This window comes from Vicia villosa, unplaced genomic scaffold (genome assembly GCF_029867415.1).
Source record: "Vicia villosa cultivar HV-30 ecotype Madison, WI unplaced genomic scaffold, Vvil1.0 ctg.000301F_1_1_1, whole genome shotgun sequence".
In the NCBI taxonomy this organism is placed as follows: domain Eukaryota; kingdom Viridiplantae; phylum Streptophyta; class Magnoliopsida; order Fabales; family Fabaceae; genus Vicia; species Vicia villosa.
In genome coordinates this window covers 223,395-236,163 of record NW_026705129.1, presented here as the reverse complement: position 1 = coordinate 236,163, position 12,769 = coordinate 223,395, and the positions used below count along the sequence as shown (strand labels likewise).

The window sequence follows — 12,769 nt, the reverse complement described above, 5'->3', positions numbered from 1 at the left end:
TATCATAGTTGAGGTGTAATTCTCCTATCCTCGTGATATTGATTGATATGGTGTTGATTATTTTCCACTTGAAAGAGCTAGTGACATACTTGTTGATTTCTATCCAAGTTTGAGCCTTTCTTTCACTTGTGATGCAAAGATCCATTTGTTATCATGTTCATGACTGATGGTTGAGTTTTCTCTCATAAGATGACAAAGTGTCTCTTAATTTTAAAACAAACCGTCATGTTTTCTTTGTGAGCAGAACTACAAATGCTCTAACTTCTCCATTGCACTAATGAGGTATGTAGGCACAAGATGCGACGTCTTGCCGAGCATAACTAAAAGACCAAAAACTTTTTCTTTCTTTTCATCTTTTGCACACAACTCTTTTGTTTAACACAAATTTTCAAAAAGGTTCATGTGAAGTACCACATATGTCAGAGGTGCTAATACCTTCCACTTGCATAACCAACCCCCGTATCCTTTTCTCTTTGTTTTAAAATTTATGTGGGTTTTATTTGCTCTTTTCCCATTCCTTTGGAAACAATAGAGATCGGTGGCGACTCTTGTTTTTTTCTGAGTTAAGTTAATCAATAGTTTAATTTAAAATTTTCCCGCCGCGACTTGTAACACCCTAAATTCCCCAACGGTAATTTAATAAAATCAAAGTAAATTATTTTTCAAGATAAAATACAACAATTAGGATGCTACATTTCGCAACTGATAAAAACCTATTCAAACATGCATACATAGATACATAACACATCATGTGGATGAACCAACAATAAATCAACATGTGTTCTCAACTTTAACTTCATTAACACAGCGAAAATAAACACATCATTCTTTTAAAAAATTATCGACAATATAATAATAACATTTATTCAATAAAAAGGGAGTTCTTAATACTTCAACAAATCAACAAGATTAAAAACGTTAACATATAAAAAAAGGCAAGTGTTCATCCCCCGGTGTTAAGTATCAGAGCTTAGATGCCGACTCATAAAATAAGAAGAGCGACCTCTTATGGACTTCGCAACCTCGGACTACTCCTGGTTATCTGCACGTTACACATGTAGAGGCAACATTCAAACAACAAGGGTGATATATCACAACAATATAAAAAGTTATATAATGGTAACTATGCAACAGATATCTCATGCATGCTATCACAATTCAGACTTCACGATTCTATACCATCAGTAAAAATTCAAGTAAATAATAATCATACAAGCATACGCAATTCATCAGTTATATTAGCATATAATGCATGCCTCAATCATACAACTCAACATCATGCAAATCATTCATCTTCATGTTATGGGACTAACCCGACTCGATGCATGTGATACCAACAGAGCATAAGCTCTCTCCATAGTGTTAATTTGGGCAACAGCAGAGCATAAACCCTCAACACTTTGCCAATTAAGGCCAACAACAAGGAATAACCCTTCAACAATGAATGCATGCAACGTTAATATGCGACAACATGATTATGCATTTCCAGAGTGCAAGCTCTTAACATTATGCCATTTTAGGACAACAACAACATCATTATGCATGATATTTTACAATTTATTCAATCATCACCTCTGCAATATCATCGTTAATCACAACAAAATTCATCGCATTTCGTAAGACACTGACACACGAGGCATAAGTCTCCAACAGAAAAATGTAATTTTCAAATACCAAAATTATAATCATGTTAAAGAGGATATTCTCAGCTTTCCAACGGTCCAAACGGACACCCGAGTCAAAAGATATGAATTTTTAAAATTTAGAAAAATGGTTTTCGTCTTAGAGTAACCGGTTACTTCATTTCAGGTAACCAGTTACTTCAACCTTGTTACGCCTTAGTTAGACAAAATTTGGCTCAGGTAACCAGTTACTTCATTTTAAGTAATCAGTTACTTCAACTTACAGTAGCCACTGTTTTTAAAATCCGAGACAGGTAACCGGTTATTTCATTTCAAGTATCCGGTTACTTCACTGTATCAGTGGAAAAATCTGCTATTTTTTCAGGTTTTGATTTTCAAACCCTTCGACCCAAAAACTCCCAAAATTTGCATCAAAACAAGTACTCATTCTTCAGAACTTATCACTACACATTACACATCAAATTTAACCATACCATGACATCAATTATACATAAATTTCATTAACTAGAATCAATTATGGAAATCAAACTATGAACAACATACACCACAAACCTAACATTCAACAATCTCCACATACCCACAATTATACCACCTATTATAGAGTCAGAACCCCACTCTTACCTTGGTAAAGATTCTTTAAGCCCTCTCAATGGAGGTTCTCTTAGCCTTAGCTCTGCTTCTCTCTTTCTCCAGACATGATCATTTCAACAATTCTTTCTCCTTTTTAACCCTTGGACCCTTAATGTGATAATTCAATATTACCCTCACTAACCTCCTCTTACTCCAATTTAAAACATTCTTAGGAGAAGGTTCTAGTATCAATTGACCTCTAGTTTCACTGATGAATGTTATAATTTTTGGAAAAATTTGAATTCATATGATACTTGAATCACAAGGTGTAAGAGTTTAGAAAGCTGCCAAATATGGTCCCTCATTCCTAATACAATTGTTTTAAATGATTATTCATTTTTAAAATCACATTCACCCAATCATCTGATCTAATCCACTTTTAAGTCAATTTGGCCGGTTTATTGAATTTATCCAACCCATATACACCATAATTTTCTTAATCCTCCCATTATCCATTCATTCAAGAAACACTTAAATTTTAAACGTTATTCATCTTGTAGCTATCTTTAAAAAAAAATCTATCAAATTCATCTTAAATTTTGAAAAAAGGAATTTTGATCTCTCATAAACTTTGTCTAAAAAAACAATATATTAAATATTATCACATGAGGATACGTGGTTTGTGCAGTTTCTATTTTAATTATTTAAATAGTCTATATTTCAATAAATAAAACTATATTATTGGAACAAAATAATAAATATTATTTAAATATTTTAATGTAACAAATAATGAATTCAAGTAAATAAATAAATGATATAAAAATATATGCTTATTTTTATAATAAGATAGAGAATGATATTCATGTGATCTATGTTAAACTTTATACTAATAAAGGAAAAAGTCTCAAGAAATGTCACTTTATAGTTTTAATGTAGTTTTAATTAATTCTAATTTTATTATCATATCATTCATTAATTATACTCTATTCATTCATCACAATGATTAACATTCAATAACTAAAAAAAAATCAATAAAAAAACTAATAAAAACATTTAATAAATAAATCTATATATAATTTTTCAATTTCCAATTCATATGATAAAAAAAATCTAAAATTATGAGATGGAAAGAGCAATATAATAGCATTATTACGAAACGTGGGATAGGCAGTGTTTGTGTGGCAATACCGGAGTATATCGTTTGTACTTTAGCGTTATTCCGATTTAACAACTTAATTTAATAATTTACTTGCTTTTTCATTTTCGTTTTCAGTTTCTCTCTCTGAATCGATCTTCACGGCCTCGCTTCTTTTCGATCTCTCCCTCCACGAAATTAGGGTTTACAGCAGCACCTCCTTCAGCTTGACCTAGATTTCCCAGATCCACCAACCTTCGTCTTCTTCTACCTCCCACATGTTTTGGAAACTCGCATCTCTTTCTGCTTCCTCTCCCGTGGGTTTTTCTTTCCTCTTTGCGCTTTTTTCACTTTAATTCCGCTACTTCAGTTACTTTCCCGTTTTGAATCTATCTCATTTATTTTTCCATTGCTTTCTATGTTTTGTTCCTAATTACCAATTTATGCGTTGTGTTTTTGGATAATTATGCTAATTTTGCTTATTGCGTTATGTGATTATCTGATTTTCGCAATTTCTGTTGTTTGGATCGGTTTTACGTGTTTTAGGTTTTTTAAACTGTGTTATACAACTGATAGGCGAATTTGTGATGATAAGAAGGATCTCAATTAGGAAATATTGATCCACTTTAGTTAATTAATTGATTTTGTTTTTGCTTCTGCAATTTAGCTATTTTGTATTGGTTTTTCAGCTATGTAGCACCGACGAAAAAAAGGTGTGTCCGTGTGAGTGTCAGAAACGGTTAATTTATAATTTATAATTTTTTAAAATTATTACCGATGTTGACGTGTCGGTGTAAGGGTTATGTTTCCGGTGTCTGAGCTTTATAGTTTTTTGGTAATGAATACTGTAACATGGCATATTTAATGGGGTATTAGAATTGTAATGTGCATATTGAGCAATGAAAAGCCCTTGAGATTTAAGTGGTTTGGGCGGAAGCTGGTGTCGTGTAGTTCTTGGCCAAATTTGGATTTATGATAACAGATTGATTCAATTTTATGATTTCAGTATTTGTTTTTTACACTTCTCATTAAAGATCTAAGTTAGGAATGGAATTTTATGATTGAACGCGGTGAAACTAATGTCGGAAAGTTTATGAGGGTAGCTTAATTGAGAATCAATGTTTTAACTCTGAATTAGCTCAAAACTTGCATAGCTTATTTTCTTATTTCACTGTTTCCTCTTTTTGTTGCTGTTAAGTGTATTTTTTTTACGTTGCTTGTGTTGTGCAGGTGGAGGCTATATTAGACAAGGATAATTTCACTTTAGAAGAGCTTCTAGATGAGGAGGAAGTAATCCAAGAATGCAAGGCCTTGAACAGTCGTCTTATCAATTTGTATGTTTCCATTTAATTTCAATGAATTGAGTTTTATTCATTTTCCTAGCAAGTCTCATAGTTTTGTGCATTTTCTTGAGTAAATCAACATTTTAGTCCTTGAAATTGTATGTGTCGGTTTATATAGTTCCTCAAATTTCTGAAATAGCAATTTTGTCTCATAAATTGAATGTCAGTCAATTTAGTCCTTGTTCCTAAGTTAACATCATTGTTTTGAAGGTTCTATGTTTGTCTTGATGCACCAAGTGATGATTCAAGTCAATATGTTAAGTCTTTCCTTGATTTCAATGGATGTTTACTAAAGAAATATTTCGGGGAGAAGGACTAAATTGACTGGCTTTCTTTAATTTAAGGAATTAATTTACCATTTAGTAAATTTGAGGAACTAAATTGCTCTGCTCTTATAATTTTGAGGACCATATGTTTGGTGATAGCTGGAGTTAAATAAATACACAAAGCACTAAATGGATAAGCAATCATAAAGACGATTCACCAAAAAGTAATTTATAATATGCTATTTTTTCCCTTTAAGTTTGAGAGATCCAGCTCAGGTTGAGCAATTGCTACGCTACATTATCGAAGAGCCACCACAGGATGCCGAAAGCAAACGGACCTTCAAGTATGCAGTTGTAACATTATTTATTTTTTTCCGTGATAAAACTTTAATTAATTATTTAATTTTTTTGTTACCATCTGATTATTTGATTGTAATCTAGGTTTCCATTCATTGCCTGCGAGATTTTTACATGTGAAATTGATGTCATCTTGAAGACTTTGGTGGATGAAGAAGAGGTTTATACTTCAGTCTGCTACTCTTTTTTGTGATTGAGGCTGTATACTTATGCCTTGCTTGTTTTGATTTCCATTTTTTATCCTTGTACTTTCAGCTGATGAACTTATTATTCTCCTTTTTGGAGCCTAATCGTTCCCATAGTGCCTTGTTGGCTGGCTACTTTAGCAAGGTATATGTTGGATAAACTGGAGCTTTAGTTTGCATGTTATATTTTTCTATGTTGCTTATCTGATTATATTAATACCATCTACTTGATGCTGTTTTTTATATCATTTACAGGTTGTTGTTTGCCTAATGATTCGAAAGACAGTGTCACTTATGAATTATGTTCAGGCAAGTAAAAAATTGCCCTCATACAGTTCAGTTCTATATTGCTTATTCTATTACAGTTTTATGGAGAAAGAAAAACTCATCCATTAAAATGTGTGTTACTTTTTGCAGGCCCATCAGAATGTTTTTCGCCAATTGGTTGATTTGATTGGAATCACATCCATTATGGAGGTAAGCTTTTACCTTTCCGTTCTTAATTATAACAGTACCTTGGATTGGTAAGAATTGATTCTGAGATTTGTTCATTGCACAGGTTTTGGTTCGATTAGTAGGTGCCGATGACCATGTGTATCCCAATTTTATTGATGTGATGCAATGGTTGGCCGAGAGCAACCTGCTTGAAATGATTGTTGATAAATTAAGTCCATCTGTAAGTGAAGAATATATCCAGATATATGTTTTCTGAGCCAGCTTTTACATGTTAGCTATATGATAATAATGCATTTGCACTTAGCTGGATACCATACGGACATATTTTAGCTGCATGATGCATACATTTGTTTAAATGTGTTATATAGGCTCTTTACTGCCTTGTTTTTTCTTCCCTGCAAATTATCTTACAACTTTCTTCTTCCCTATTTAAACCAGTGTCCCGCTGAAGTTAATGCCAATGCAGCTGAAACATTATGCACAATAACACGAAATGCTTCATCTACTCTGGCAATTAAATTATCAAGCCCAAGGTTTGCATTGGGAAACTTCATGGTTTTTCTTTTGATATGTATCTGTTAAATAATTGTTATATTTATACCTTTTCTAAACATGCAGTTTTGTCGCAAGAATTTTGGGTTATGCATTGGAAGATTCACAATCAAAGTCTACTCTTGTGAACTCACTTTCTGTGTGTATTTCTTTGTTGGACCCGAAAAGATCTAATGTACCATCTCCCCTTTTTCATTCATTCCGAAGTCAACACATGTATGAGCCACATATTCCTGTAAATCCAGAGACTATTAGTGCAATGCTCCCTAAACTCGGTAAGATGGAATTAATGTTTTTTTTTAAAATTTTTTTTGTTGTCAATATATTATATGCTCATCATCCAAGCTTTCAATTTAGTCATAAAACCAATTATTTCACATGTTATGGTACATAATCTATCAATTTCGTTATCCATATCGCATCTTCATGGCTTTACTTTCTACAGGTGACTTGCTAATGCTTTTGAATGTGTCATCCGATGAGAAAGTATTGCCTACAACATATGGAGAATTGAGACCTCCACTTGGGAAGCATAGATTAAAGGTTAGTTTTAATGGTTTTCCCCATCAATTGTAGGGTGGTTGCTATGGCACCCACCTGGCGTAGTCCGTGGTTTCAAACGTCTTTTTGTGATATATCATTTTTGTTTGCAAATTCAATAAAAATCGTTAGATGATAAGAATATCTTTTGTAACATCTTAATATTATGTAGATTTTTTCGGATTATTTCTTAGGATTAGTTTCTTATCTTGGAGTAGATTAGTTTCGATATTTCTTAGTTATTACTTCGAATAGTTTGCCTCTTATTTCTGAGCTGTGCAATTTTTTTCTTCCAGATTGTCGAGTTCATTGCAGTCCTCTTAAAAACCGGAAATGAGGCTGCAGAAAAAGAAATGGTCAACTCAGGAACCATTCAACGTGTTATTGATCTTTTTTTCGAGTAAGCAAATATATATATTTTTATTTTATTTGACAGACTTGTGGATATTCCAAGAAAACCTTGATGTCTTCTAGATATTGCTTATTTTTACTGATAACATGCTACTTTTTTTAAAACTATTCTGTGTGTTCTGCTTCTGCAGGTATCCATATAATAATTCATTACACCATCATGTTGAAAGTATTGTATTATCATGTTTGGAGAGTAAAACTGATGCCATTGTTAATCATCTTCTGCGAGATTGTGATTTAATTGGAAGGGTTATCCAAGCAGATAAACATTCTGTTCTCTCTTCCGAAAGAAATCTGGTACATGGATGCTTCAAACTGATAAATTGGATGTTGTCATGGTCATTAGATTTTCCTATATTTTTATAAATGATATGTATAGTTCACAATGTTTCATTTATTCTCTGCCATTAAGTATACTGGAACAAAATTCAATCAACTGGTGTTATTTTTCAGCCAACTGTACCTGCTACTGGAAAACAGGCACCACGGGCAGGAAACATTGGACATATTACTCGAATTGTTAACAAACTTGTTCACTTGACACACAGCCGAAGCAACATACTGACATGTCTTCAGGTTAGCTGTGCATTAGCATATATGATTCAGTTAATTTGAACTATCGACATAAATTTATTAAAAAATATGTAAATTATACCTTGAATTGCTATCCTCGACCATTCTGCTTAGAAATTTTTAAATTTGCATAAAGAATTGTTTGAAATAAGATGGCGGTGTCTCTTGTTATTGACATCCTTCCTGATATGCATAACCCACTTTGGTAATTTTTTAATTAAAAATGACATTAACATCATAGTTCTCGCATTATTCCTTCTCGTGTTAACTTTCTTCGCATGCTGTTTTTTATCTCTTAATTTTATTTCATATATTGAATTTTGGACAAGCAAACATGAAACATGTAATCAAAAACAAATGAGTTAACCTTGTATTGCATTCAGGAAATTAAGACCATGAGGCTGAACTTACATGTTGAGTTTATTGGGACGGATTTTGCCTTACATATTTCAATTTGTTGTTCTTAACATCTGCAGGAGAATAGTGAATGGAATGAATGGCAAGCTACTGTGCTTCAGAACCGTAATGTGGTTGAGAATGTTAACCGTTGGGCTTGTGGGTAAGCTCTGATCTCATTTATCTTGATCTAAATCCTTAGCAACAGTCAACAAAGAGGATGGACTTTTTATTTTCTCATGCGTGAAGTCTTTGTTTGAAGTGTTAAATTGGTTGCAGTACTATAATTGTAAAAGCTAGACTATACCTTTACATGGTTGCTCTTGTGACCAGGTTATCTTGACCAGTAAGGGTTGGGGACTTGATATTCAATAAATAATATTGGAGATATAGAGGAGTAGATTTAATTGTAATGTTATTTTTTATTGATTAAATTGAAGTGAGGCCATTAGGTATGAGTATGATAAAGATGTAATAACTATAAACATGGATCATACACTTTTTCATTTTAGAAACACAAGTGAAGCCACAATCTTCTGTTGAGCCTTTTACATTTTAGTTTTGTGATCTCTTTGTTGTGAGCTCTGTCTCATTTTATTCTCTTCATTTTTCCTGTTCCCGTGCAGACGCCCGACTGCTTTACAAGATAGGATGAGGGATAGTGATGACGACGATATTCATGACAGGGACTATGATGTTGCAGCTTTAGCTAATAATTTGAGTCAGGCCTTTAGATATAAACTTTATGGGAACGAAGATAATGAAGAGGTTTGTAGTTGGCCTCCTCTTCCCCTCTGTGCAATGCATGCATATTACTAATATTGTATGTGCATTTTTTAAATTCTGTACTTTTTAAAGTTTTAGCTTCTGTGATTTGCCTTTTGGGCCGAGCACTGCAACTTATATGTTGTACCAATATGTTGATTAACTTTGTTGCAGGAACGTGGAAGCCATGATCGAGATGATGAGGTACTAGTTTTGGTTTATTCTTGGTAGCTGTTCTAAACTCATTTAGTTGATTTTAAGAATTTTTTGAGAATTTGCATCACCAAGTCATAGTCACAAGTTATCTCACAAAGAAATCACCTAGCAATCACTTGCTTTTTCTTAACTAATTTGATAGCAAATTTATCCGTTGTATGAAATCCAGGATGTCTACTTTGATGACGATTCTGCCCAAGTAGTCATATCGTCTCTGAGACTCGGTGACGAACAAGGGAGGTGAGTCTGTTTATTTTGTCACATAACTTGTAAATTTGTTAGAATGAGTACGTCATGTCATGCAGATTAATCAGTCAGTTCAATATTAATTAATTTTAAGAGAAGTTGTAAACTGGTGCTTGGGTTTGATAAAAAGTAAAATAATATAAGATTGCTACACACTGTAAGTAACAATCTTTTCAACACTTATCTTATTGGGGGAAATTCATGTGGGTCCCATCATATTGAAAATGGGCGTCCATTAAGTGGTAAAACCCACACGATTTTCACCTGATAAGAGAGTGGGTGCTGGAAATAGTGTTGTTAACACTACTCATAATATAATCTTACTAGTATGCCGTACCGTGACAGTCAAATATTTTTCCGGTTTCCTATAATGCTCCGTCTTCCACATGATATCCATTGTTTCATTAATTTTTTTAGGGAAACTTCAAAGATGACTACATTGCAGTAGGTTCTGTAGAGTGTAGATTAGTTACCAATTAGAGATAAATATCCTTCAAATACAACCATATAAGAATGGGTTTTGTACTAGATATTGAATAGAAAAAGTAGTAATCTAGTAGATCATTCGTTTACTCACAAATTGCTTATAGATCCTCTAATGGCCAAATCATATTACCACTTTTCCAGTATAGTTGTCAGGAAAGCAATAGTTTTTTAAAAATGTTGACATCCGGTTATCGAACTATCTTAAGTTTCTTTAAGCACTGAAGATATTCTGGCTTATGTTTTCTACTTCATGTTGTCACTTCGCTAACTTTTTCCTTCCTGCTCTATTCTTATTCATCATATGCAAAAATTAATTTCATGGGTAGGCTATGCAATAAAAATGGACATGATAAGGGCATGATGAGTCTCTGTTTGGAAGATAGATTTAGTCACTGGAGTATAATTTTCAATTACCGCTTAGATATACATGTGAATTTGATAGGCGTACTTAGTTTAGAAATATAATTATTGTTGATAAAGTTTTAACAAGAAGCACATAAATGTTGCTTAAACCAATAATAATGATGTAGCTGTTTTCCGTGCTATCTCCATGTGGATATGTTTATTTGTTATTTGGATGTTACAGAAATTTCATGGAAATCTGTTGGTGTTTAGTATTTAACTGATCATTTGGTTCTCAATGTAAGAAAATAACACTTTTTTTCTTCAGTAGTCTGTTTACAAACTCCAACTGGTTTGCATTCCAAGACGACAGAATTGGTGATGCCAATGGAGGCACAACATCATCTGATATGATGGATGAGATAAACTTGAATGGTGCTGCTAATGGTGGTAACAACAGTGACGATGAGGTAGTTGTTGGAGAGGATGAAGAATTGGATGAAAGCAAAAATACTATGAATGACACATCTAGCTCTAGCACAAACTTCTTCGGTGGATTACCAGGTAGCAATTCCGGGAATGGAGGTGCTTCAAATGATACGGGTTTCTTCAGATTTGAGGCATCAGACAAGGAAGAGTGTTTTGGTGACAGGCCTTTGCCAGATTGGGTGGGATGGGGAGAACCTTCAGATATGCAAGTTACCGGCGCAAGCATGAATCCATTTGTGGATCATGATGAGTCTGGTAGCAACCCTTCTACTAAGCCTCAAATAGGTAGCCCTAATTCTAATTCTCCAAAGTCAGATTCTGTTTCTTCGAATGGTTCACCAAATAGTTCGCCAAATAGTAAAGATTTGATTGATGGGGTTGGCGACTCAACTCAAAGATCAGCAGCAGTGCCCTCACTATTTGAGGAGGATGTTGAATTTGTAGGTGTAGAATTAGAAGGTACTGAGAAGGCTATGGAACAGGCTCTTAAAGAGGGGATAGTTGGGGAAGCAGGACCGTTGAAAAGAAACATGTCCCCAAAAGCGGCAGAAAAGGAAAATTCTGAGGATGGTAATCCTGGAATGAAGGAATTCAACGATGCCAATTACTGGAGGGTTGATCAAGAGGTTGCTGTTCTGGAGTGATGACTGATAAGCATCACGGTAAATCATGCTTTTAGCTGTATGGAAAGTTGGGTGGGCGTCAACACCAATGGACCTGATTCTTGGTTTGCAGGAGCAGATGCAGCAAACTGATGTACAGTATAATTTTGTTTCAATTATGTCCTATTTCTTTTCACTCTTACTAGATATTCAGCTTGTTTATTATTCTAAGTTTTGCTTTTATCCTGTAAGCGAGTGATTTAATTTTATGGGGGTCTCCCACATTTATCGAATTGGCTCTGCTCTACGTTCTGGGCTTATTTCCACGTTGATGCTAAATGTTCGATGGAGCGGAGGGTTTATCTCTACCTGTTCTAATGACTTGTATGTTTTGTATGGTTAAACTGAATTTCAGCATAACTTTGGTAACTATACAATGCGCCAAGGATAATTTACCAACATAATTTTAAGCTTTTCATTTCATGCCATGGTTGTACTTCCATTTTTATTTATACTTTTGTAGTTTTGCATTGAATTTCTTACTTGTTAATGTGATTGTTAATAGTGGTAACCCTTTGGCTGAGAACATATTGGCACAAATTAACAAATAAGAAATTTAAAGGCATTTAAATTAATTTTAAGGACTTGTCAACTCGTGTTCTATTAGCACAAATTAAGAAATTTAAAAGAGAATTTATCATTTAATTATATTATATTTTGATTTTTTGAGAAATTAATCACAACTTTTAAGATAAATTGTAGTAAAAACCGAGCAAGATTGCAACCTACTATTTGAAGATAAAAATCTTCCTTTCACGATGATACTCCCATGTTTCTCGTGTTCTTGCTGCGCTACTACTGTGTTATTGACTTTTGGTAGCTAGGGATTTTAATCTTCATTTAGCCACACACTGGCCAACAAAAGAAACCAAACCTATTTCATTCATTTATTACTTCACTTTATACCTTTTTCTAAAAAGTTTTTTTCCCCTTCATTTTGGTCCGACTTGAGAAGTATGTTCACCCAACAAATCTCTTTCCCTCACAAGCAGAAAGGAGTTACTCTAACATGTTTGTCTTCTTTATGCTGCATGACATCTTCATGCAAGATCTTTGTTATAGTATATGAACCATGATTGTCGGTACGAATCTTCTCAGCTGAAAATAATTTTGTATCCAACACATCTCGTAATCAA

At 33.6% G+C, this 12,769-nt stretch overlaps 1 protein-coding gene across 2 annotated transcripts; it reads left to right on the top strand.

Annotated features, from left to right (window-relative positions):
- Positions 1 to 3,385: 3,385 nt before the first annotated feature.
- LOC131626512 (uncharacterized) lies at positions 3,386 to 12,056 on the top strand. Of its 2 annotated transcripts, none has more exons than XM_058897337.1 (19): positions 3,386 to 3,665; positions 4,579 to 4,682; positions 5,215 to 5,301; positions 5,399 to 5,474; positions 5,570 to 5,644; positions 5,755 to 5,808; positions 5,917 to 5,976; positions 6,059 to 6,175; positions 6,394 to 6,488; positions 6,574 to 6,782; positions 6,953 to 7,050; positions 7,344 to 7,447; positions 7,590 to 7,755; positions 7,912 to 8,034; positions 8,508 to 8,590; positions 9,054 to 9,195; positions 9,367 to 9,396; positions 9,578 to 9,648; positions 10,814 to 12,056. In XM_058897337.1, exons 1-19 carry the CDS (start codon positions 3,627 to 3,629, stop codon positions 11,613 to 11,615), a joined length of 2,535 nt encoding a protein of 844 aa, XP_058753320.1. In that variant the 5' UTR covers positions 3,386 to 3,626; the 3' UTR covers positions 11,616 to 12,056. The 2 variants fall into 2 exon arrangements, with proteins under 2 accessions (XP_058753320.1, XP_058753319.1); XM_058897336.1 differs by having other exon boundaries at positions 10,811 to 12,056.
- Positions 12,057 to 12,769: the final 713 nt, after the last annotated feature.

Excerpts from the sequence above, each read along its gene's own strand:
- LOC131626512 (XM_058897336.1), top strand. The coding sequence starts at position 3,627 with ATGTTTTGGAAACTCGCATCTCTTTCTGCTTCCTCTCCC. Across the intron at positions 7,756-7,911 it reads TCTCTTCCGAAAGAAATCTG|CCAACTGTACCTGCTACTGG; the intron begins GTACATGGATGC and ends GTTATTTTTCAG. Across the intron at positions 9,196-9,366 it reads GGAACGAAGATAATGAAGAG|GAACGTGGAAGCCATGATCG; the intron begins GTTTGTAGTTGG and ends ACTTTGTTGCAG.